At 50.6% G+C, this 22,926-nt stretch overlaps 4 protein-coding genes and 2 non-coding genes across 8 annotated transcripts; 4 read left to right on the top strand and 2 right to left on the bottom strand.

The window, feature by feature from the left end:
• The first annotated feature begins 100 nt into the window (after window positions 1–100).
• NCU00616 lies at window positions 101–2,547 on the top strand. Of its 3 annotated transcripts, XM_011394494.1 has the most exons (3): window positions 101–561; window positions 640–743; window positions 803–2,547. In XM_011394494.1, exons 2-3 carry the CDS (start codon window positions 734–736, stop codon window positions 1,915–1,917), a joined length of 1,125 nt encoding a protein of 374 aa, XP_011392796.1. In that variant the 5' UTR covers window positions 101–561; window positions 640–733; the 3' UTR covers window positions 1,918–2,547. The 3 variants fall into 3 exon arrangements, with proteins under 3 accessions (XP_011392796.1, XP_011392797.1, XP_011392795.1); XM_011394495.1 differs by having other exon boundaries at window positions 358–747; XM_011394493.1 differs by having other exon boundaries at window positions 358–743.
• Window positions 2,548–5,120: 2,573 nt separating this feature from the next.
• Window positions 5,121–10,144, top strand: NCU00614 (DUF1620 domain-containing protein). The gene is made up of 2 exons (XM_960661.2): window positions 5,121–8,262; window positions 8,324–10,144. Exons 1-2 carry the CDS (start codon window positions 5,389–5,391, stop codon window positions 8,366–8,368), a joined length of 2,919 nt encoding a protein of 972 aa, XP_965754.1. The 5' UTR covers window positions 5,121–5,388; the 3' UTR covers window positions 8,369–10,144.
• NCU14037 lies at window positions 8,910–10,222 on the bottom strand. Its single transcript, XR_897787.1, has one exon. It is a non-coding gene; the product is annotated as a ncrg115 (non-coding RNA).
• A 750-nt stretch (window positions 10,223–10,972) lies between these two features.
• Window positions 10,973–11,972, top strand: NCU14038. Its single transcript, XR_897788.1, has 3 exons — window positions 10,973–11,015; window positions 11,213–11,431; window positions 11,660–11,972. It is a non-coding gene; the product is annotated as a ncrg116 (non-coding RNA).
• Window positions 11,973–13,485: 1,513 nt separating this feature from the next.
• On the bottom strand, window positions 13,486–14,710 carry NCU16449 (hypothetical protein). Its single transcript, XM_011395117.1, has 3 exons — window positions 13,955–14,710; window positions 13,703–13,751; window positions 13,486–13,609 (listed from the first exon to the last, which is right to left on the bottom strand). Exon 1 carries the CDS (start codon window positions 14,385–14,387, stop codon window positions 14,019–14,021), a length of 369 nt encoding a protein of 122 aa, XP_011393419.1. The 5' UTR covers window positions 14,388–14,710; the 3' UTR covers window positions 13,486–13,609; window positions 13,703–13,751; window positions 13,955–14,018.
• Window positions 14,711–15,306: 596 nt separating this feature from the next.
• NCU00611 (hypothetical protein) lies at window positions 15,307–18,733 on the top strand. The gene is made up of 3 exons (XM_960658.3): window positions 15,307–16,137; window positions 16,222–17,577; window positions 17,641–18,733. The coding sequence occupies exons 1-3, from the start codon at window positions 15,878–15,880 to the stop codon at window positions 18,362–18,364; spliced, it is 2,340 nt and encodes a 779-aa protein (XP_965751.3). The 5' UTR covers window positions 15,307–15,877; the 3' UTR covers window positions 18,365–18,733.
• The last annotated feature ends 4,193 nt before the right edge of the window (window positions 18,734–22,926 follow it).

A 22,926-nucleotide genomic window follows, 5' to 3' on the forward strand; every position in this document is an offset into this window, starting at 1 on the left:
TCAGTTTCCGGCTCATCTTGTATTCCCTCTTGGCCGAGGTCTGCCACCCTAACCCTGTCCCGCGCTTTTTCGGACGCCTTTGAGAGAGGCACATGCCCTAGATGTCGATGTCCCTTGAAATCCTGTCCATCTTCAGGATCCTCGCTGTTGTGCCTTTCTGCCATGGGTTTTGAATCATCTCGTCGATCGAAGTTCAAAAGCGGAGTAAGCCTCAACGGGCACTGCTTATCTTCCTCTACCCCAACCCAGGAAGTTTATCTAGTGTACCAGCTACCTCACCAATAACTGTGGGTGCGGGTGGTGGGACTGTTGATGGGACCCTATCGTAACGCCAAGACAGAGAGCCATTGTTTCCCCCGGTTCCCATACTCTTTGTGCATAGCATGCCCGTTCACCGAGCAACCGGTAATCAGGTTCTGTTACTCCCGACATATCAGGTATGGGTTGCAATAGCGATATTGGGTTGGTTAAGCGCCTTCATGCGTGGGATCAAGCTATTCGCTATGCGCTCAATCATTAGAGCTTTGGATTGGCCTGTCGGTAGTTGAGGCTGGGCTCAAGGTGCGCCATCAAGGCACACAAGGAAGGCGAGGCAGAAAGGTTGTTCGTTATTAACTTTCAGCTCGTTACTCCTCGCAGACCTGAAACTTCCTCAGATCAATCTCAATACCAAACCGCCCAACCCTCTGAACTTTTTCCGATCTTTAACTAACGCGTGTGGAGATTTCTAACCATGGCGCCCGGTCAGTATGCTCCCTGTAACTTCTGGCGTAATCATGACAAAAAGCTGATTGTCTGGCAGGAGGCCCATCGCAGTCCGTGGTTATCAGCGGCCGGGTGACCAAGTCAGTGCTGTCAACTCCAGGAAAGCCAAAACCATCACAGAGTAGCAATACTGGCAGCACAGGCACCGGGAGATCTGGGAAAACTCCCAGATGGAAATATGGTTTTTGCCCGAAATGCGACTTCGGCCATCTCGTGAGGAAGCAAATCAGCCTGGACCATCCCGACCAGAACATTGCCGGAAAGTATCGACTCAGCTGCAGCGACAAAGAGAGAAAGGGTTGCACGTATTACAAGATCTGGAACACAGACCCCATGCTTACAGCTCCACCGCCGCCCTCCAAAAAGGCCATCTGCCCGCAGTGTACAATGGGTCGACTCGTCAAGAAGTGCTTGAATCCCTTCAACTTCAAGGAACAGTGGATGGAGTGCGACAGAAAAGACGCAGCGGAACGGCCATGCGATTACCGCGAAGACGTGCACGGCAAAGCATTTCAGAACACGGGAGCGCTACCCGGAACACAACCTACGGGACGCCCCTCCGACTCCGACCATGATCACGATGGGAAGAAGCTGGACAAAGGGAAAGCGCCTGAACGGCACCCAGCGAATATGGCAAGGCCAGGAACACGGGGTCTAGAACACGAGCCTGGACCAGCTCGAGCTGCAGAAATGGCCATAGACCTTACTGAAGATGGTCAATTAACGCCCGAAAGATCACTCTCTCCTGTACCTGTTGCGTTGACTGTCAGCGACGCCGCGGCCGCCGATTCCATCGACTCTGCCCCTGGCCCTGGGAAGGACACAAAGTCAATAGTCGTCGAGACGGCCGCAGATATTCTTTCTTCCCAAACTGTCGTCGATCTGGTCTCGGATATGTCGTCGCAGGTATCTGACATGGCAGGACCGGGGGAAGGCTCGCCAAAGCAAGTGGAAGTACTTGCAAAGCCTCAAAACCAGGCATCTGGCAAACAACAGTATACTTATCAGGACGAGTTCGACTCCTCCGATGATGAAGAGCTTGCTCGCTTGACCGATTACATCTACACTTCTGCACGAAAACCATCGCCGCAAGTAGGAGTAAAGCCAGAATCTCCTAGCAGCCCCATAGCGAAGATTGAGAGAGATGACTGAGATCAGCCCACAGTCTCTACTGAAGCATCCAAGCTATGCAGCCCTTTATCACCTTCACAGGGTTTTCAGTTGAAAGTGGACAAGGGGATTGCAACAATGGAGGTGCGTGCGCGGGAACAGCCGACGGGAACAGGCACCGTGGCGCCCGGAAAGGAGCCCGACGCACGCGGAGCACAAATGGAGCACGGTCGGGGTATGTAACCGAAACTAAAATGATGATAGCGGAGGGAGGCGACGGCACCTAGCATCATGTTGAGGACTCGAGCTCGAAATCACGAAAGCACGAGCTTTATTTCTGTATTGTATTTAACGTTTGTCTAACACCATCGGTGGGGCTCTACATGTATGGATATATCGATATGTGGGGTACATGTGGGGCAGAACTTGGAAGGAAGCTACCTTGGTCGGATCTCTGCAAACGCGTCTCCATGTTTATCGTTCGAAGCGCGTTGAAGGCATCCAAGGGGAATGCAGTTAAATGCGCAGAAACGCGTCAGTTATGCATGGAAGGAAGTTACCAGATCAGTCTTGCCTCGATCAGGCATCACGCATGGACTTTTTGCCTGTTTCTTACTGGTAATTACATACAGCTCAGAGGCCATGGAACAATCACTCACCGTTTCTTTTCCTTCTTTCTTCTTTCGTCAAGTATCAACATCTGCAGCTGCTTTGTTCAAATCAGCGTAGCGACCCGAAAGCACGGAATCACAGCTTGAAACAACCTTTTCCAGTGTCCGTTTTCTTCTTGGTGTTGCCGACACTTTTTTACTTCCCGCTGTCAATTGTCTGAGACACTGCAATTGTCAACCACATCTTGTCCAATCTTGTATGCTCTTCCTCACCCTTGTCTCACTCCATATATCAGCTTGCGTATGGTAACGGGCACTTGATTCAGGCTGCCCCCTCCCCCACCTTGTACTTGTACCACATACTGGTATCTGTTGGGTAATCCGATTCACATTCCTCGGCCAATCCGTTGTATCGATATCATCACGATAATTACACCGGCAGGGTTTCCGTCATGGAGGTAGACGAGCCCACGTTGCCGTCTTTGCCAGTTCCAGACGAACTGCCCGCCTTTACCACAAATATCCCAGGGGTACGCAAGCGGTCCCGTGGCTACTATGCCCCTCCTCCTCCTTCGCCTGGTATGAGCAGTTCTAGTGACCCTGCATACTTTTCGAGCGACGATGATCCCGCTTTGGACAATTACTTGGAAGGGCGGCGGAAGAGGAGATACGTAGGCTCGTGGTTCGACCAAGTACCGGCATCCTCCGACTCTGTCATGGGTGACGATGCAGATCCCGGTCCATCATCAAATCCTCGGCACAAGCGTCACTTGAAGCGACAACCCGACAGCGGCGTCTGGGTCGGCCAAGACGCGGCAACCGATACCGATGGTGATATCGATCTGCCGCCACTTGCTGCACGACTTCCTCTCCCTCTCCCAGTCGTCAAGCGTATACCGAGATTAAGTTCAGAAGAGCAACGCGCACAACATGTTGTCTTGGCATGTGTAGACGATGGTCGAGAAGACGTCGACCTGAGGTGAGCCAGCGAGGTCAACGCACTGCGGCACCACCCCTTTCGCGAACCGTCATGGTGGAAGAGGACAAGCTGACTTTTGGTAGCCAGATGGGTTTGGCCTCGATCGCCGACTCCGTTCTTGAACCTCTTGCGGGCCTGACCCCGATCCCTGTCGTGGAAAAAGATGTTCCATTTGTACCCAGAGATCCGAGCCTTAAACTATTTTTGGGAAACAATCAGCTGTCGAGGTTTCCTGGCGCTCTCCTCGACCTCCAGCACTTAACCGTACTCAGCCTTCGAAACAACAAGCTGGCCGAACTGCCGCCCGCCATTGCAAAGCTGAAGAACCTGACAACCCTCAACATCGCCAACAATCGGTTACGCCATTTACCAGGAGAGCTAATAGATCTAATGGAGAGTGCCATTGGGTTTCATACTCTGAATATCCACCCTAATCCCTTTTTCCAACCAAAAGATCGGCGATACCTCATGGACGATGACTTGATGCAACACAAGTACGAATATCGCACAAGAGGGAGTGGGATTCACGGATTCCTAGTAGACCGGGACCGGGGCGAAAACTTCACACTCTTCACTACGGCGCTACGAGCCCGCACACCGGTCCAATTCTCCAACAGTGCCGGCCACGTTCTCAGCAAGTTCAGTTTCCCCGACAAAGCTCAGCGTCTCACGGATAGTTCGAAGCAGCTTGAAACAGAAGACTTTGGATCGTTGGCCATACCGCAAACAGTTAAGCAACATCTTGAATCGTTGGAGGATTCGAAGCGGTCTTTTCGACCCAAAGGCCCATCATCGCTCCTCGCAACAGCAATGCGAGTTGCCGCACGGTCCAAGGACGCAGAGTCACTACCCAATCTTCTAAGGAGCGACGGATGCCCGTCGCATCTTGCTGATCCGCTGGAGCGTGCCATTGTCGTGGATAAAATGGGTGGCCAGCATTGCACGGTTTGCAAGCGGGAGACACTCTGTCCGGTAACTGAGTGGATCGAGTTTCGCGAGATTCGGAGCACGACCGTTGAAAAAACGACAAGTGCTGAAGGTACAACAAAAGCGCGCATTCGACACAGGAATATCAGCGGGCGCGAAGACGAGGCATGGGTGCCTTTCCTTCGAAGAGGATGTTCTTGGGCTTGTACACCCAACGTTCTTGTTTCTTCGGATGTAACACCGCATACAATGCTTTAAGGTGTCTAGTTGAATTTCTGAACGAGCGGTCAATGTTATCGGTCATTAGGGTTAGGTTCTTGATTTATTGTATCTCTGGTTTGGGTCGGCAGTGCTAGGCGTATGGCGAACTTTTACGAACTAACTCAGTTTAGGCAGTGGCTAGCAACCAAGTTGTCTGTGGTTTGGGATCATGAAATGTGCTGATCTCGGACGGTGTATATTGGACTTCCAGGAGGGTAAAATTATTGCAGCGCGTCAGCAGCGAACTCAAATATGTAATTAGAGGTAGAAACTGTAAATATCGCGGAGACACCATGAACTGAAGCTTCCCTTTCTGGATCCAATGTGAATGTTCACGGAGATCCATGCCAAGGATCTTGGATGGCGCTCCATCAGTATAGCAGCGGGGAGCTCTGGACCTGACAGGGGAGTTCGGGGACCCCCGCTTGACGCTTTCAGGTGCTACGACTCCTACAGGGGAGAGCTAAGGTTGTTTCAACGTCACAATCCGCCTTCCCAACGTTGAGAGGAGCCAGGCAGCTCCATCCAATTGTCCTCTCGCGTCATCTGTCTCTTTGCACTGGGTCGGTGTTTTCTGCTGCCCAATTCGAGCTTCTCTCAAGCATCGTCAACAAAATTGATTGCTTTTGCCACGACACTTTCAAGCCACTCAAATGCTAATGGCGATCGCGTTTCCGTAACTGCTCTTCTCCAACCTATCAATTCCCAACATTCCTGGCCACGGGCCAAACCGATATGCACCTCCCGACCCAGCTATCGGCGCTCCTCCTGGTCGCGCTGCCATCTGCGGTGCGTGCTGTCTTCCAGGATGAGGTCGGCCACATCGACTACCATTACGAACTCCTGGGCCTCCCCCAACGTGAAACCACCTTCTTCCACAAGCCGAGGCGAGACGACAAGGCGAGCCTGCTCTATACACTAAGCGACGTTGGCGTGCTCGGGGCCGTCAATCCCAGCAGCGGGGCCGTCCTTTGGCGACAACTGCTCAATGGCACCATCACGGACGGCGGCGGCTTCTTGCGCGCGGGCGAAGGCCAAAACTGGCTGGCCAGCGCCTACGGCCAGTCGGTACACGCGTGGGACGCCGTAAACGGGAGAAATAAGTTTTGGATGGACTTTGCGGGGGAGGTCAAGGACCTGGAGGTCATGGAGATGACTGAAAATAACAGGAAGGATATCCTGGCTTTGTTCGACGAGAACGAGTCGACTGTGCTCAGGAGGCTGAGTGGCAACGACGGAAGGGTTGTGTGGGAATATAAGGAGACATCCGGTGACGTGCCCCTTCAGGTCAGCACCAATGTTGAGAAGGCCTTTGTCATTAGTCTTCGCGGATCTGCCGGTGCCTACAACATCAAAGTCACCATCCTCGATGCCCTCAGCGGGAAGCGCGAGGATGAGCTGGTGCTTGGAACCAAGGCGGATGTTCACGATAAGGACGATGTCATTCTCGTCGGTGCCAACTCTGCGGCTCCTATTATTGCTTGGACCGACGATACTCGTCAACAGCTACGTGTCAGTGTTCTGGGGCAAAAGACACGGCAGGAATTCGCCCTGTCCGCCGACACTATCTCCGTCGAAATCCATGCTCCCCATATTGTCCAGTCTCAGCCGCATTTCCTGGTGCACAGCAAAACCTCTACCGGCCATACTGCTGAGGTGTACCACGTTGATCTTAGGACAAACGTCATCACCAAGGCTTATCAGCTCCCTTTCACTTCTGGACCCGGCGCTTTCTCCACCAGCTCTAACGGTGCGAATGTCTACTTCACTCGTATTACTGACGAGGAGCTGGTCATTTTCTCGTCTATCTCGGACACCGTGCTCGGGCGATGGCCCCTGAAGACGACCGAATCCAGACTGGTTGCCCTCCATGGAGTCTCCGAGGTTGTGAAGAAGGCCGGCACCGATAGCTATGCCGTCAGGTCGGCTGCTGTTACAGATACCGACGAATGGATTCTTATCCGTAACGGAGACGTCGTCTGGTCTCGTCCTGAAGGCTTGACCGGAGCTGTTGCGGCCACTTTCGTGGAGATTCCTGAGAGTGAAAACCTCGCCAAGACTTTGGAACAGGAGGCTCACAGCAACCCTCTCGAGGCTTACATCCATCGCGTCAAGCGTCATCTTGAAGATCTCCAGTACTTGCCCACGTACCTTAACAACATTCCTACCCGCTTGATGAGCAGTATACTTGGCACTGAGGTCTCTTCCCACGATGTTAAGCTTGCCCGGGACAGCTTTGGTTTCCATAAGCTGGTTGTTTTGGCTACAAGGCGCGGTATGATCTACGTCCTTGACGCCGGTGACCACGGAAAAATCCTGGCTTCCAAGAGGGTCTTTGACCTACCCAAGGGCCAGAAGTGGGCTATTGCTGGAATCAAGGCGGATGACTCGACGGGCATTGTCACTATCCTTGGAACGAACAACGATGAGACAATTGTCAAGATTCTCCCGGGTACCTCGTTCAATATAGAGGTGTTAAGCAAGGGGCCGGAGGGATCTCCTGCGACCCAGAGTGCTGCTCTTCTCAACACCGTTTCTGGACCTCGTCTCTTCCCCGTTGGTTCGGATGGTGAACTTCAAGGCCTGACCTCCGACATACTCCCTAACCAGGTTGCTGTGGTCCGCGGCTCCGATAGAGAGTTGAAGGGCGTAGCGATTGCTGACGGAAAGCAAACCGTCTCTTGGACTTTCGTGTTGCCCAAGTCTCAGAGAATCGTCGACATTGCTGCCAGACCTTCTCATGACGCCGTTGCCTCCATTGGTCGCGTCCTCGGTGACCGAACTGTAAAGTACAAGTACCTCAACCCCAACACCCTTGTTGTTGCCGCAGTCGATGAGAGTACCAAGATTCCTTCTCTTGTTATCTATCTGCTTGACACGGTCTCCGGACAGATCTTGGCCTCCTCGAAGCACGAGGGCGTTGACCCCAGCAAGCACATTGAGTGTGCCATGGCGGAGAACTGGTTTACTTGCACCTACTTTGGCCAGTACCGCCTCAGAGACGGCGCCCAATCTCTCAAGGGATACCAGATCGTCGTCTCCGACCTTTACGAGACAGACAAGCCCAACGATAGAGGTGTCCTTGGTGACGCCGAGAACTTCTCCTCTCTTGGGCCCATCGATGCTCCGGGTGACGTCCCTCTGCCCTCGGTCGTCTCCCAAACCTTCATTCTCAGCGCTCCCATTTCCGCGCTGGAGGTCACGCAGACCAGACAGGGTATCACTTCTCGCCAGGTGCTGGCTTACCTCCCGGAGAATCACGGTATCGTCGGTATCCCGCGCATGGTCCTCGAGCCCCGCCGCCCTGTTGGCCGTGACCCTACCGCCGCCGAGGTCGAGGAAGGCTTGATCAAGTACCACCCCGCCATTGAGATTGACCCCAAGAGCGTTCACACCCACGAGAGGGACGTTATTGGTGTGCAGAAGATCATTGCCGCGCCGGCAGTTGTGGAGAGTACCAGCTTGGTGTTCGCTTATGGCATCGATGTATTTGGGTCGAGGGTAGCGCCGAGCTTCCTATTTGATATTCTCGGCAAGGGCTTCAACAAGGTCACTCTTATTGGAACTGTATTGGCGATTACGGCTGGTGTGATGATTTTGAGCCCGATGGTAAGCAAAAACCTTGTGTGATAAGTGGAAGCAAACATCAACTAACAGGTTGTCTCTTCAGGTTCGGAGAAAGCAAATCAACGCGCTTTGGGGTGCTCCGATGTAAAAGTAGGTTTCAGGTTGGTGTATGGCTCCCACTGAAAGTGGCGGCGCTTTAATTACATAGAAGGATTACACATAAAGATGGAACAGAAACGTTTTAATGACATGAATTTAGCAGTGCATACCTGTTTTGGGGCTCAAATAACTGGGTTCGTAAGTTTCGATCCCTGAATGGCCATTCAGTAGAGCTATGTGACGTTCTTCAGTCCAGTATGGGCCAGTATGTGTAAATATTTATCACATCAATTCTTTACAATGATTCTCTGCTCTTTGCGCATCTCTCCACAAATTCTTACAGTTATCTTTCGCGAGACCTTTCATTGTTCATGCTTTATCACCGCATCCATCACATGGAACCTGGCTATGCCAATTCACTCCTTCCTTACCACATTCTTCATTTTCGGTCGCTCCACCCCACCCCACACAACAATCCTCCATTATCATAGGGATCGAAGCCCTGTCGGGTTCCGACACTACGAACAGAGAAATGGAAGGTCTTTCACCGACGGCGTCCAATACCACTTAAGCTTCCTTGAATACCTTCGTTAACTCTCCAGAGGTAACTTTTGTTTTTTGCCACTACCCAACATTGACCGCCGCCTCTTCCCATAATGCTCAGCTTTTGCCCAACGATTATGATCATTCGTTGGATATCTTCGTGAAGCTTGCCCCTGGCTCCATCATGCAATCTTCACAACCCGGCCATGCCAGTCCGCTATTTTCTAGAATTTTCAAATTCCGTGAATGACAAGATTTTGCTCGGGCGGAAAACTCGGTGACGGTAGTCGCTTGTGTATGTAGTCTGGATTGTTGTCATTCTGCTCGTTGCTTCTCTGCCGACGAAGAGCGCGAAACGTAAGTAGCACCACGGCGCTTGATTTGACATCACCTGGTTCATCTGTCACACCGCACCATGATCACCCATGTATCATCCGAAACAACTCGACGCGGCTTGATAGCCTCTCATCCAGTCATCATGGATACTCGTGCCCGCCCGCACGGCCTTCCTCCTTACTCATTCGGACCGCCTTGCTTACCCCCATGGCATCTATCAGTGAGAGACGAGCCTCTTCATCTTCTACAGCCTCTTGACTATTCACTCCCTAGCTAGGCGTCAAGTCTGCCCGCCTCATGCCGTCTTACTGTCCAATAAGGTGACAGATAGACCAGGCACAAGGAACTGAGTGAACGGCTCGACGTCCCGGCCGAGCTGAAGCCAGACGTGATACTGCCCGTCCTCCATGCCGATTCGACTTTCGAGGCTCCACAAACACCAGCCCATTATAACCATGCCCTTGATCGTCTAGGATTTTGCCGTCCCGTGGTTTCCGCCGGAGCCACTCAGTCATGAATCCAGACTCTGGGTAACCTTCACGCCCTTCTTCACCGAACAACTGACCAGTCGAACTTGGAAAGTGAAGCCGACACCTTCCTCTTCGACACCATCCCCGACAAGGCAACCGCACTTGTCAAAACGATGACTCGCGAGTACGCGTTCTTGAAAAGATTTCTCTCCTTGTTCGCCCCATTGGATAGAGCTCTCTGAAACTTCGGGGCCATCGTGGCGATTGTGTGGGGTTGCCACAAGTACTCAACACTTGGGGCTTTCGATTTGGGCGAGCATCGGAGTAGTTGTAAGAGAACGCGTCATACGCGTATATGAAGGTGATCATGATGGTGGGCCGATAGCGTTGACGAGGTGGAAGAGCCTGGACAAGGAGCAGCACTGCCACATCCAAGAGCTGCTAAGATGCTACGCCTTTAGTATTACTAAGGACCGAAAAGCTGCTGATCGTGTTTCCAGTCATAACCGGCGTTAAATCTGGAAGCATGATGGACAGTCATTCTCTCAAGTTGGACGTTCACACTGAGTGGCGGTTATGTTCCGGAGATTCGGTGTTGATTCTACATTAGTTTGATCGGGTTACTCAGCTTCATGGTTACACAAACTATTCATGATTTAGCCACGTGGTGGCTGAGCAGAGTGCTTTCGATGTAGTGTATTCTGTTACAGCCGAGAGGTAACGCCACTGCTGCTACGCCATCCTCTTTCGCCTCTTCTTGAAAGCGCAAATTCAGTATTCATTGCGCAAATAGTATGTACTAACCACAGTGTTCCCCGGCGAGCCCGGGTCCTTATATTCAGTCTATAGTTCAGGAACCGAAATGTTCCGGTAAGTCCGATTGGCTTGTATACTAACCGGATGCCATGCATGCTTCGGCCCGCTATCAGCCTCAACACAGGCGACCTCAGGCATTGAATACGGTCATAGCAAGCATCACCTCAGCTGAATGCGCTCATATCCCAGCTAATAATGTTCAAGGACACCGGATTCAGCGTGCTATACATGATTGCCATTATGACAGGCGTAAAGGAGTACGTTTTTTTCCTAGCTGAATCTCCTCGAAGGCTGTACGAAAAGGAGCACATGACCTGATAGTTGCGAGACCCTCCCCAGCTTCAAAGTCATATTTTGAGCCGAGACAATGGCGCCTCGAGTAGATTGCCTTCCATTTCGACTTCAACGCCATCGTGTGACCAGACGCCGTGTTTCCCAGCCAGCCTGCTGTCTAGTGTGAGATGCACAGGTTTCGCCGCGATTCGGTGTCGGGACTAGAAACAACAAGGCGACCAAGACCGTGAAACTAAGGTATGGCGGTTCGAAGGTCCTGTCTCGTGGCGGTCTTATTCAGCTCCTGGCGGCCTTATCTGGCTCCTGTCGGCCAACTATATCTGTCTGGTAATTCCGGAAAGCAAGACAAAAGGCGCATTGTGAGGCCGGCGTGGGCGCAAATCGGAGTCGAGAAAGGTTTGGAGCAGCAAGACTGAGATCCCCGTGATCCGCAGGTCCTTAGCGCTAGGTACCTACAGCGTCATCCCGTCAATCCGTTGTCGCCAGGAACCTTTCTCCGACAGAAGGCAACTCATGTCATCAACTTACTGTCCATTCACGGCCAATGAAGTTGCTTCAGTTGTGTCATCACTCGTCGGGCAAAGAACGCCTCGACGCGTATAGCCTGCCAAGCGTGCGATCAACCCGAAGCCCCAGATCTTCCGGCAATCAAGGTAATCCGAACCTCCTCCGCGGTATAGCAGGCGAGTGTCTACCTAGAGGCCAGTGGTTAGATCATATGGATGTCGAGAATCCCCAAATTCAGGCTACAATACCCTATGTGTTGTCGATCCTCGTTGCCAAGTTGTACCATCCCGGCGGCTCAAGCTGACAGGAACATGCACTAGTGTATTTCGAAGTGCTTACCTAGGGCTGACCCGAAGAACCTAAGCTTAAATTAGAATGCCAACAGGCATCCAACGACTCGGTGCCAGTGCTCTGGCTCGGGGCAGACAAGGCATCATCCGAAAGAGAAGATATATCTTCCGACCTCCTGTCTTTAATGCCTGATCCGAGGAAAATCGTGTGAGGTAGACGTGGCGCTGGATGTAGAGTGTATTGTACCCGACAACGTACCTAGAATTTGCTCATTGGTTAGCTGTTCAACCTTGGCTATGCCTTGGCTCTAACAACGTGGTGGAGAGCCGCTTGTCGGATAAGGACTTACGGTCTGGTTCTGGTGCCGGCGAGATTGTTTAAAGCTTTGAGGTTTCAGTTGGGCGTTTTTTTATTACTTCCACCGTGCTCTAACTGCCACGTAAACGGCGGTGTGTGAATAAGCCAGACACAAGCGCCATCATAAGTGCAGCTCGCTGCCTGCTTGCTACCCTTCGAACTAGCGCACAGGAATCGAGTCGATGGTTCCCCGGGCAAATAGCAACGGATGCTAATGCAATGAGCAAGGAATCTGGATTCAGCTGGGAACAACGAATTTGGATGGTGCATCAGAATTTGGACGCCTTACGCACCAAAACAAGCATATCGAGAGTCAAAGCAAGGCAACTGTCTCTAGTAATGCTGGTTCGGCCGTTGAATCGCGCATCGCGGGTTGTGGAGGCGGCCGAGTGAACAAGAGAGACTTGCGTGTCCAGGTAGGTATGTAGAGCATTTGGCTGATCAAGGCTTCGGTGAGAAAAGTCCTAGTTCCTAGACGTGTGGATTCCTTTTGATGGCGAGACATCATTCATTTATTTCGTTCGAATGACTGAACCCAATTCGCAAAGAATTTTCGCGGAAAGTTTTAGCGATTCGTTGTTTATCGGTTGAGCAGTCAAGGAAACCGAAAATCCAACGAAGTAGCCCAACAAAGCGCGTATGAAGATTCGAAGGACTCCAACGAGGCCTTGGCCACGATATAGATCCATTGAAATCGACTGTCCTATCAATGGCCTACTTCAGCTCGAAAGCTGCTGATAGGTGAACACTGGACGACGAGAAGCGAGGGCTTGAACATCTTTGTTAGCATCGTGTTAAACAACTAAACACTTGACTGACCCACTCGCAACAACCGTTTTCTGGCGTTCGATGTATGAAATATATCTTCGACCTTGTCGTGCATGTCGCCTTCCAAGTTCGACGGGGGTTCGCCGCTGTCAGATCATGGGCGGTCCGGAACATATGTGAGAATCTCCTGGCAAGTGTATGGTGCCCTTTGACAATTACCAGTGTTAGTAAAACGTGTGAACGGGGCCAAAGGGGATAAAATACTTCAGTTGAATCGACGTCTCCGTCAGCGAGAATTTTATAGAGCATGTTCAATTCCGGGGTTTGGCCCCCAACGGAGTGGCCCGTTATGCTCTGTTAAATGACGCTTCTCTTGGAGGGTGCCAAGACATATACCATACCATCGCTATCATGAAGTATGGTGAAGTTAATCACAATGGATAGCTGCTTGCTCGCAGAGTCCGATTGCGGCTGCGTTAAAACCCGAATCGGGTTGTCTTGCGTCATGATCCTTTTGGCCTTTTCTGCTGGTAGAACACCCAACCCTGCAAAACCTGGGGTTGCTTGGTCGCACACTCATATGTCTCACTTCTATAGTTCTACTGCCGCAATAAAGGGACATCCCGATGTCCATAATGAGAAATTGATCTTCCTCGACCCGCTCCTTTGGGCTGCCCCTAACGTCTTGAGGCCCCATAAGGCTTGAGCCATTACTTTGGCTTCTTGATGATCTTATCGTTGTAATTAAGCAACGATCATCTCTGCCCTATTGCCTTGTGTCTGTGATGGTCATAATGATGGATAATTTGGCGCAATATAGGCACTATCTAAAACACCTTGCCCGATCGGCGTTCCTATCACATGTATCTTCGGAGGGATATATTGTAATGGGGCGGCTCTTTTTGTTGCTAAAAACCCCGATGTAGGCAAAGGCGACCAATCATACTTAGATCTGAAGTAAAAGTGATGTTGAAAGGAACGTAGAGGTATATTGCGGCTACCTTATCACATCCCAATGCAAGCAAGTGGCGCTTAGAAGTTTCGGTGAGCCTTGAGGCTTGTCAGCCGCACACCGGGAATCACTGTGACAGCAAGCATCGGCAGGCTGTGGCTTGTGATTCAACAAGGCCGAAGTCGGAATACCGCTTCAGGCACGAGAACAATCTTTGTCCACATTCATAGGACCGGAGCCCAGTATTCAGGCATCAGGCTTTGTTGGATAGGCGCGGTCACGAGTGACGGTGCAAACTAACCACACAACGTCGAAGATTGGCGGCACAACCCGCGTTTCCTTCTCAGTCTCACATGATCCTGACCCTAGCCGATATCAAGACCATGAATTGCCTGGCAAAACCTGCCAGAATAGAGAGATATTGGCAGCCTACTTGACTTGACCGAAAACCGGCGGACCGTCAGGCACGGTTGGGTGAAGTGCTGTCTCGTGAGAGGGTTCCCTTGCTCCCTTCCCTGTGGTCGCATTAGGTCGCCCTCAGGTCGTGATGCGGTTTTCTGTTCGATTGTCAGGCAAATAGAACGTCGGGTAGGGACATCGGTATGGATGCCCGAATGGATTGTCTCCTTGTTTATGTCACAGCCCGAGTGTTTGCTCCCCTTAGGCTTCAGCAACACCTCAGATTGAATGTTTGGAGAATAGGGGAAGGTCGCCGAATAGGGGGAGTTCGCCATCTGTATTTCAAGGCTACCTCAGCTCCATCAGGGATCAATGACATTGACAGAGAAACCAACAAAGAAAAGGGCAGCATGGGATACAGTGTTAGGCTGTTATTTATTCGAGCTGATGTTGAATTGGCTGGTGGATGATGTCTGTGTAGATGGCGTGCAAGGCTTTTTTGTTTTTGCTGATTCAAGGTGCATGGCCTGGTAATCTGCAACAGCGCCTAACAGCCGGATTATTTGGATCTCGTGTTGAGGTTGAGTAGCAGGGTTCTTCGATTTTGGGTTCTGCAGGAATGGAGATATAGAACAGCTTGGTCGACATGTTAACCGGCTTTCGGTCTATTATGGGGGAAAACACGAATAGAGTAAGAGTGATCGAGAGCTTTATGTATGCGAAAACAAACCCTTACCCACACCACAATCCTGGAACTTAGTACTGAATGGCAAGAAGAAGACTGGGGGCTACATATTTGCCCATATGCCCGAAATGAGTGGATACCTACGTGTACATATGTACCGCTTGAAACTATCCATTGGTTCGTAGTCACCTGCGGTTCTATCATGTGTTCAAATGTCACAGGCATGGGGTGGGCATTCTATGTAGTGGGAATTGTCAGAGTTCGACACACGGTTCCTCTCCAGCTTTGAAATCACTTTGCAGACGTGCAGCATCGTTTCGGTGCTGTCAAAGAGAAGTTAAGAAGAGAGATGGCGAGCATTTGCGTTTTATTCATGTATTCGTCTTTTGGGTCCGCAGAGCAGAGCCGCAAGTACGTAGGTACCTAGTGCGCGGACCACGGGTAGAGAGGTACCTACGTACAAAATGGTTCGCCAACAAGGCAACCATCACGCCCACCAATCAAAAATCACGTGTACAAAAGCCATGATCCTGAACCTCACAAAAGTGTATCAAACTAAACGCGCGATAGAGGACCAACACCAATTCTTTTTTTTAAATATGGTAACAGGAAGGCCACTTTGTTGCTAGGCTCAGAACTTGGATTTGTCGTACCAAGTCGTTCGTTTGCTATGTTCGCCAGTACCGCGCGGCGCTGATAGACTGTTACCTTACTACACCACTGCTGTCCCGTCCTGTCGCCCAAACTCCTGGCAGTTCGCGTCTCAGCTTCATGAGGACTACTTACCCTTGCAAAAACACTTATCTCGATCTATTGTCACCCCGCTCTCCTCGACGACAACACCCCCGGCAAGCTACTTGCGGTCGACTTTCCGACAGAAATCGCTCGCAACCATCTTTGTCAGCTTTTGAGCCTCCGTAGGACAACGTGGCTCCTCACAGCATCCTGTATTGATCTCGGCATCATCGCACTGCCGAACCCCTGTTACGCACGGACACAAAGTCTCTTGAGGAATTCTGGCGCATCAATCGCAAGTCACTCGCCTCTGTGACTGTTGGTCAGCTTGAGTCACGTTCACGCTTGCACAAGCATATCACACTTGCACAAGCATACGCCTACAGACAAATCAGACCGCCAGTCATGGCCTCACAAAAACCCCAGGTCGACATTGGACAAGGCTTCGTCAACTATCTAAGAAAACAAGCACGATCTAGGCAGAAACCGGCAGTTTGTAATCTTTGCAATTTAGACCTCCCAGCCGTCACCGACCATGTGCAATTTGAGGCTCACATCAAATCGGTTCATGCTCAACTTTATAACAGCAAAACAACAGAAAAGGAAAAAGAGGACTGGCTGAATGCGCAATGGAAAGCATCTCAGCCTACAAATATAAGTGAGAGGTTGGTCACTTCCCTTCCATATCCTGCTGATCATGCCTCCCCGATACAGAGATTTGTACTCACAGTAGCCATGCACCACATCAGAAACCCAGGTATAGACGTTAGTTCTAGATCCGGAAAGGCAGCTTCTCCCGGAGACGCCAACCGGCCGTCAAACTGGGGAAAAAATGCTGGCCAAGAATCGGCCAATGTGGCGCAAGCGCAACCAGACCGTGCTTTCCGAACAAAGAGTCCTTCTCCCAGCAACAAAAGGGAGAGCTCTCGTAGCCAGTCACCCCCCAAGCGCTCCAAAACTTCTGGCCGTCAGGGAGCTAGTGCGTTGACGGATGATGCGCGTGCGGAATTTGACCGGGGACCAACTCAAAAAGGAATGCTGTGGGATCCCCAAAATGATACAACTCGGACTCGCACTCAGCCCTACGACAAGTCAAACGTTGCCACAAGCCACAAACTACCTTTAGCTGCTTCGCAGGCCAAGTCCCGCCGCCAGAGTCAACAGTCCCAAAACGCACCCAGTCGAGCCCCTGCTCAGTCTGAAGATATGTCGATTGGGTTCCTCAAACAGCCCGAGACACGCGCTATTTCCCAGGAGCAGCTTGTTACCGAGGTCAAGGGTATCTATGCTGGCCTTGTTATGGTTGAGAGCAAATGCATCGAGGTCGACAACGCCCAGAATGCCGAGACAGATCCCGCCAACAAGCCCATCAACCATGAGCAATGGCAGGCATTGATCGCTCTGCACCGCACTTTGCTTCACGAGCATCACGATTTCTTCCTGGCTTCTCAACACCCGTCTGCGAGCCCGGCATTAAGACGATTGGCCGCCAAGTATGCTATGCCGGCCCGAATGTGGAGGCACGGAATTCACAGCTTCCTTGAACTGCTAAGACACCGTCTTCCCGGGAGTCTTGAGCACATGCTCACTTTCATTTACCTGGCATACTCGATGATGGCATTGCTGTACGAAACTGTGCCTGCTTTTGAAGAGACATGGATTGAGTGTCTCGGGGATTTGAGCCGTTATCGGATGGCCATTGAGGAGGGCAACCTTCGTGACCGAGAGATATGGACTGGTGTGAGCCGGGATTGGTACTCGAAGGCTTCCGACAAGTCACCCACTACTGGGCGTCTCTACCACCATCTCGCCATTCTTTCCCGGCCCAACGCGGTGCAGCAACTCTATTATTACGCCAAATCGCTCTGCGTTGCAATCCCTTTCAACTCGGCTCGTGACAGCATCATGACGCTTTTCGACCCTGTTTTGGGTCCCGATTCAAGTCGTCACTCAAGGCTGCATCATATCGATCTCGCATTCGTCCAGACCCATGGCGTCATGTTCAGTGGCAAGTCTCAGGACAAGCTGGAGGATTATATGGAAAATTTCTTGAAACCCCTTGGTAATCACATTCAAGTTTCAGGATATCAGTGGCGAGAGCCTGGGTATGTGTGACTGTTGCATCTTTTTCTCTTTCTTTCAAAGTCTCTAGTCCTAACGTCAAACAGATACCACATTGCTATTGCAAACTGCTGTGCCATCATTGGTTGGGGTAATGAAAAGAACCCAGTTTATCGAGCCATAAAAGCGAAAGCAAGCGTCAATAATGAGTCGCGTGACCAAACCATGACTGGCATCGAGGGGGCGGAACCAGATCTACAACTCGTAACAGCTCTGAGATTGGCCAACAGGACTCATGATGTCGTCTTGAGACAACAGGACGACCTAAATGTGGTACCATATCTCCATGCCACTCTTGCGTTTGTCTACCATCTGATCTCTCTGCCAGAGGCCATGGTCCACTTTGCACCAGAGTTTCCCTGGCGCCTGGTGTCTTACCAGCTGAACTCCTTGCTTCGGGAGTATTCCGCGTATGACCGGTTTGAGAGCGACAAGTTTCCCAGACTGGAGAATGAAGAGGTTCCCCGTCCCCTGCCTGAGGACTTTGCCATGCGCGGCCTTCTGTGGGTTGAGAAGTTTTTCCCCAGCGACTGGTTCTCGGAAGACAAGATCATCGACGACGAGAAGTATTTCGAATCGGCTTCCCTCTTCGATGAAAGAATCCCACGGGTTCTGTACTTGGGCTATCGGATTGCCATGGAAGGAGAGGGCAAATGGCTTCAATACGACCCGAAGACTCATCGGTTCGGGGTGCACTCGCAGTATGAGCTGGAGTCTCACAGAGGAGGCAAAGACTACGGTGAACTGCCTGATGCGGCCGCCCACCCTTGATCAGACGCGAGCGTGGGTGCACTACGGGTATCAAGTGCATCAGAATCATCCATATATACGTTTCATATCATTTTGTGACCGTCAGGAACTCTGAGACAGGTGAGCCGCTAGGGTTTCCTTTCTTTTTTTTTTTTTTCTTTTTGTTTACTTAACTCCAGAGGTTCTCTTTCACTTCAGCGTACGAATAGACTGGAGAATTAACTTTTTGATATATCTTTTTCACATGTACATCAGCAATCGGTGTATTCAAGTGTGTACGGTTCTGGTTTTCATTTGGTGAAGCCCAGAGGAAAATTGTGCTCAAGGTGCCATTTTGGCCTTTGAGTGTAGATGTGTAGCATTGTAATTGTGAAAGAGATCAGTAATACTAGTCAAGAGGTTTGTACGAGTTTTGAATAAGCAAATCACGCTGTGTCGATGAACTTCCAGGTAACAAGCGTTATCAGGAGAAGACAAACGTGAACATTGAAACGAGTGTAGATGTTTAATACATAAGGCTATAAGCGAGGCAGCACACGTTATTGAACAAGGCGACAGTTATTGAACGAAAGAAAACCCCAAAACGACGACGAGAATACACGTTTGATTTTCATTGGTGTTAATTATCTGTAGAACAATACAGAGTACACAACCTTCCGGGCCTTGGACAGTTACTTCAGCTCAGGGGGTTTGTTTACTTGACTCTACATCTGGTATCCAGCGCCACAGGGTGACACCGGGTGCTGTCTTTGACCCCACGTGTAATCCACACCCCTGAAAACGGGTCCCCAGCAAGTGCTCAAGAACGTCAATTTTTCTTTCATCCAACTAGGCTCCTAGGTAGCAATTTCCGCAGCTAGGCACCCCGGCCGATTGCCCTACGGCACTATCCCTCGCTACGCGGAAATTGATATCCTAGGGAGATATTTCGATGCTTCCGCACCGGCCGAAAGACCTCAAAAAAGCATGAGGAAATTGAACATGATGAACGACTGGTCTGTGCCATCGTTGGCAAGGCAAACACTAACTAGATGGGGCAGGGGCAGAAATGACGATCCGGACGCCTCATACTATCCCAGGAACTCGGTACTGGTACCAACCTTGAATATGGACACTGCTACGCCGCAGCCACGTTCCTCCCTTGGGTAGTGCCTGACAATCTAGTAAGATATAGGCACGTAACTCCACTCTAGGCAACAGTAATACGACACTGTTGATATTGAAGACCCAGCTTCTCGAAAAGACCCGACGACTGACCCTGGACACTTCACTCCGGAGCCACGGTGATGCTCGCCAACAGCCTCCAAGTCTGACACAAGGATCGCAAAGACTCGTAAGCCAAGTAAGTGTAAGATTATCTTCTAAGGTTCCAAGTACATCGCGTCAGTTGTTTTTGTATCAACATTTACACTATCTTACTGTCCAGCTTCCCCCCTATAAAAGAAAAAGAAAAAAAAAGAAAAAAGGCGACCACGCTAAGAAAAAGATAGTCCAGGGGGAGGGGGGCTCAGATGTTCTCGGCCAAGGCTGATGATTACCAGCGAGTAAGGTTCACGTTTGGGGATTTGAAGCGAGTTTCCAACGTTGAACTGGGAATCATAGGGCTAGCGACCAGATCGGCGGGTTGCTTCCGATTGACTGCATTTTTGCTTGGTCCAGTGATGATGACAGGTGTGGTACACCTGAAATTTTCACCTCGATGTGAGATTAATGTAGGAACGCACATATGATTGATTGTCAAGAGCGTAAAGAGTCGGGGGATATTCGCTTGCCAGATTGCACGTCGAAAGTGTTTGAACGATTGAGTGGACACTTCATCGGAGCGGCGTTGACGATGTGATGATGTAAGTCCTCTCACCGAAAATTCGGACGTGGAAACATGTATCCATTTACAGTAGAACTTCTCAAGCCCCCTAGTCATCTGACTAACATTGATTGACCTTGATCTCACCAGCCACGGACCTTGCCATCGGCGTTGAGACCGACATATTTGTAAACTGTTCAGTGTCCTTGTGTCCGCGCTTACATCATCTGTGTTGGTGGCCTTGTTAGTCCTCCGCGGCCACTGGACGTCATGTAGGCCCTTGTTCTCGAATGAAGTCTCCGAGGACTATGATTATAAAAATGTTGTTCCAGCCGATGTGAGTGTGCAGCCACCAATCGTGTAACTACTTGTTAACTTGCGTCTATTTTGCGGCTCAACAAATTGTGCATCTAGGTACGTTCCTGGTGCCAATTTTGGTTTGTCACACCCCTTCTAGTTTTTTTTGAGTGGTTTCCCCAAAACAGAAAATCTCCCAAATGTCTACATACACCGGATCTGTGTTTTCACGGCGCTGCCGCTGCCGTGCCACGGTACATGGTGTGATCCGTCGCCCAGCGCCCGCCTGTCCCGCCCCCGTTCGAATCGACAATTACAAGGTCACGGATTCGTGTGCCGCGCCTCTTCGTCTTATGATTGACTAAAGTTTGACCTGAGGATCTTGCGGTTAGGCCTCCTGTTCTCATGCCGGTTCTTGGTCAAGCGTGCAGTTTTGGCAAATCGGCAATGTAGTCCCAGTGTACCTTGTGTCAGCATACAACATCAAAAAAGCTCTCAAGGCGGCTCGGGCTGAGGATGCCTTAAATGCCAGATGTTAATAATCATTTGCCGCTGAGGTAATGAGTCTCCAAAAGCTTAGCAAGGATGGCCTCTGAAACCTGCTCATAAGGCTGGCTGGCGCGTCTGAATTTGAAGCCTTTCAGACTTCGAATATTCCGCATTGCCTTGTCGAGGTTGAGACTAGGCAAGTTTCAAGACATTTCGCTTGATGAGGTAGCATTGGACAAGACGTTGTCTAAGTAGTGTCGGAGTTGTCGCTGTCTAGGACTTGGAAGGATGGCATGTTCTAACTGCCACCAATGGGATCTCAAGGGGTACTCACCAGTAGGCGGATTATATCGCGACGCATCATCAGAACCAGGGTATTGCAGTTCCATATTTTCTGGAATGGCAGTCGTTTCGCGAAGGAAGCCTTGGCGCTTCGAAAGGATCTTCAACATATGTATGTACGACGTGAGTCCAACCGAGCGCAACGTGGTTGCCTTAATGCGACAGTGTGTAACATTTTTTTCAACAGCCTGAGAACTAACCGAATACGTTTTATCATGCATACTTTCCGTCCGATCAGTGTTACCCCCCTACTTCCCGTGATTCGGGGGCTAAAACAATTAACCGATACCCGACTGCTCTGGCAGTCCAATGTTATGAACCGGATCCAATGTCCCACCAGGCTGGACTCCATCTTCGTAGCTACGGCTCCGGGGGCAACGTACCACCCGGGCCTCCCGAGGGCATGCCAAGGTCCCGTCTATGTATATTCCGGCATTTTACCAGTGCATATCGCTACATCTACATAACGCTGGTAATGCATGTTTTCCTTACGTACTCACTGGAGAGATACGACCACACTGCTCGAGAAATCAGCAAAAGAGGGATAAAGATACTTGGCCTACCAATTTTACCCCTCATCGGTATTAAACCCCCCCTCCCCCCCTCCATGAAGCTCAGGCGAAAGCGTTTATCCTGACCGAAAGTGTTGCATGGCTTCAAGATAGCTCAGCTATAGCTGGTATTGCTGCAATATTCAGCTTCGGCTGAGCGGGGTCAGCGGATGCGGGGTAAGTCGGACTCATGGTGGTGTCTGGTATCATTATGCTGTTTCGGTTGGATACCTCTAGGCGTCCATAGTAGTGATTCGGTATGATCATTATTGTATCAGCGGCTTAAGTGGTTGCCTGCTTAGTGCCTCGTGAAGCCGTAGTTGCTGCGCTTTTCTTTATCCGATCATCGATTGACTACCTCTAGGGATGACTATCTTCCGAAAAATGTGCGGAATTCATCAGGCTTTCAGATTCTTGTCTCTCCTCACCGAAGTTGCCTTCTTCAAAGGCAGATGCGATAACCACTTGGAGAAAAGCCGTCCGCTGACCGGTTTTGGGTTTGTCAAGTTGCGGTGGCAGTGAGTGAAGATTGATTGTTGATTGGAAACTGAACAAAATGCCTCAAGACCTGCACATCACTTACCCGCCAGACCATCGTACATGATACCGAATCATCAACTGCAAAACGTATCATAATGACGTTGGGACATTACCTACACGCAAAACCAGGAGAGCCTGCTCACACCATAACCTACCAGGCAATGTGTATCTTTCATTCATGGATAATGGAGATGCAAAAAGGATGCTTATGATGATGTATGTTACGGGCTGGTGTCATCTCGGGTTGAGAATTACTAGCGTTACCCGCATATGGCGAGAAAAGCCAATCGCAACTCGAAAATCAACCACGTGTGTCTCTGTTCATGCCTTTTGAATCTCGCGGCTTGCTGCTTTGAAATGGATATCTTTACTGCCTCGAGATTTGTGCTACGTTGATAGTAGGTATCGATTATAACCGCAAGCAGGGGCGCTACGTGATTTTGGATCCACAATATCCTCTCTACACCATAGAATCCGGTTCGCAAGATATCAACATCTTGATGGTAAACTCAAACGCCACTTTAGAACTAACCCTTCACCCTCGGTTCATTGGTAACACA

Source organism: Neurospora crassa, linkage group I (assembly GCF_000182925.2).
Source record: "Neurospora crassa OR74A linkage group I, whole genome shotgun sequence".
NCBI lineage: Eukaryota > Fungi > Ascomycota > Sordariomycetes > Sordariales > Sordariaceae > Neurospora > Neurospora crassa.

Excerpts from the sequence above, each read along its gene's own strand:
- NCU00611 (XM_960658.3), top strand. The coding sequence starts at position 15,878 with ATGGCCTCACAAAAACCCCAGGTCGACATTGGACAAGGCTTCGTCAAC. Across the intron at positions 16,138-16,221 it reads CCTACAAATATAAGTGAGAG|AAACCCAGGTATAGACGTTA; the intron begins GTTGGTCACTTC and ends GCACCACATCAG. Across the intron at positions 17,578-17,640 it reads TATCAGTGGCGAGAGCCTGG|ATACCACATTGCTATTGCAA; the intron begins GTATGTGTGACT and ends AACGTCAAACAG.
- NCU00614 (XM_960661.2), top strand. The coding sequence starts at position 5,389 with ATGCACCTCCCGACCCAGCTATCGGCGCTCCTCCTGGTCGCGCTGCCA. Across the intron at positions 8,263-8,323 it reads TGATGATTTTGAGCCCGATG|GTTCGGAGAAAGCAAATCAA; the intron begins GTAAGCAAAAAC and ends TTGTCTCTTCAG.
- NCU16449 (XM_011395117.1), bottom strand. The coding sequence starts at position 14,387 with ATGGCGAACTCCCCCTATTCGGCGACCTTCCCCTATTCTCCAAACATT.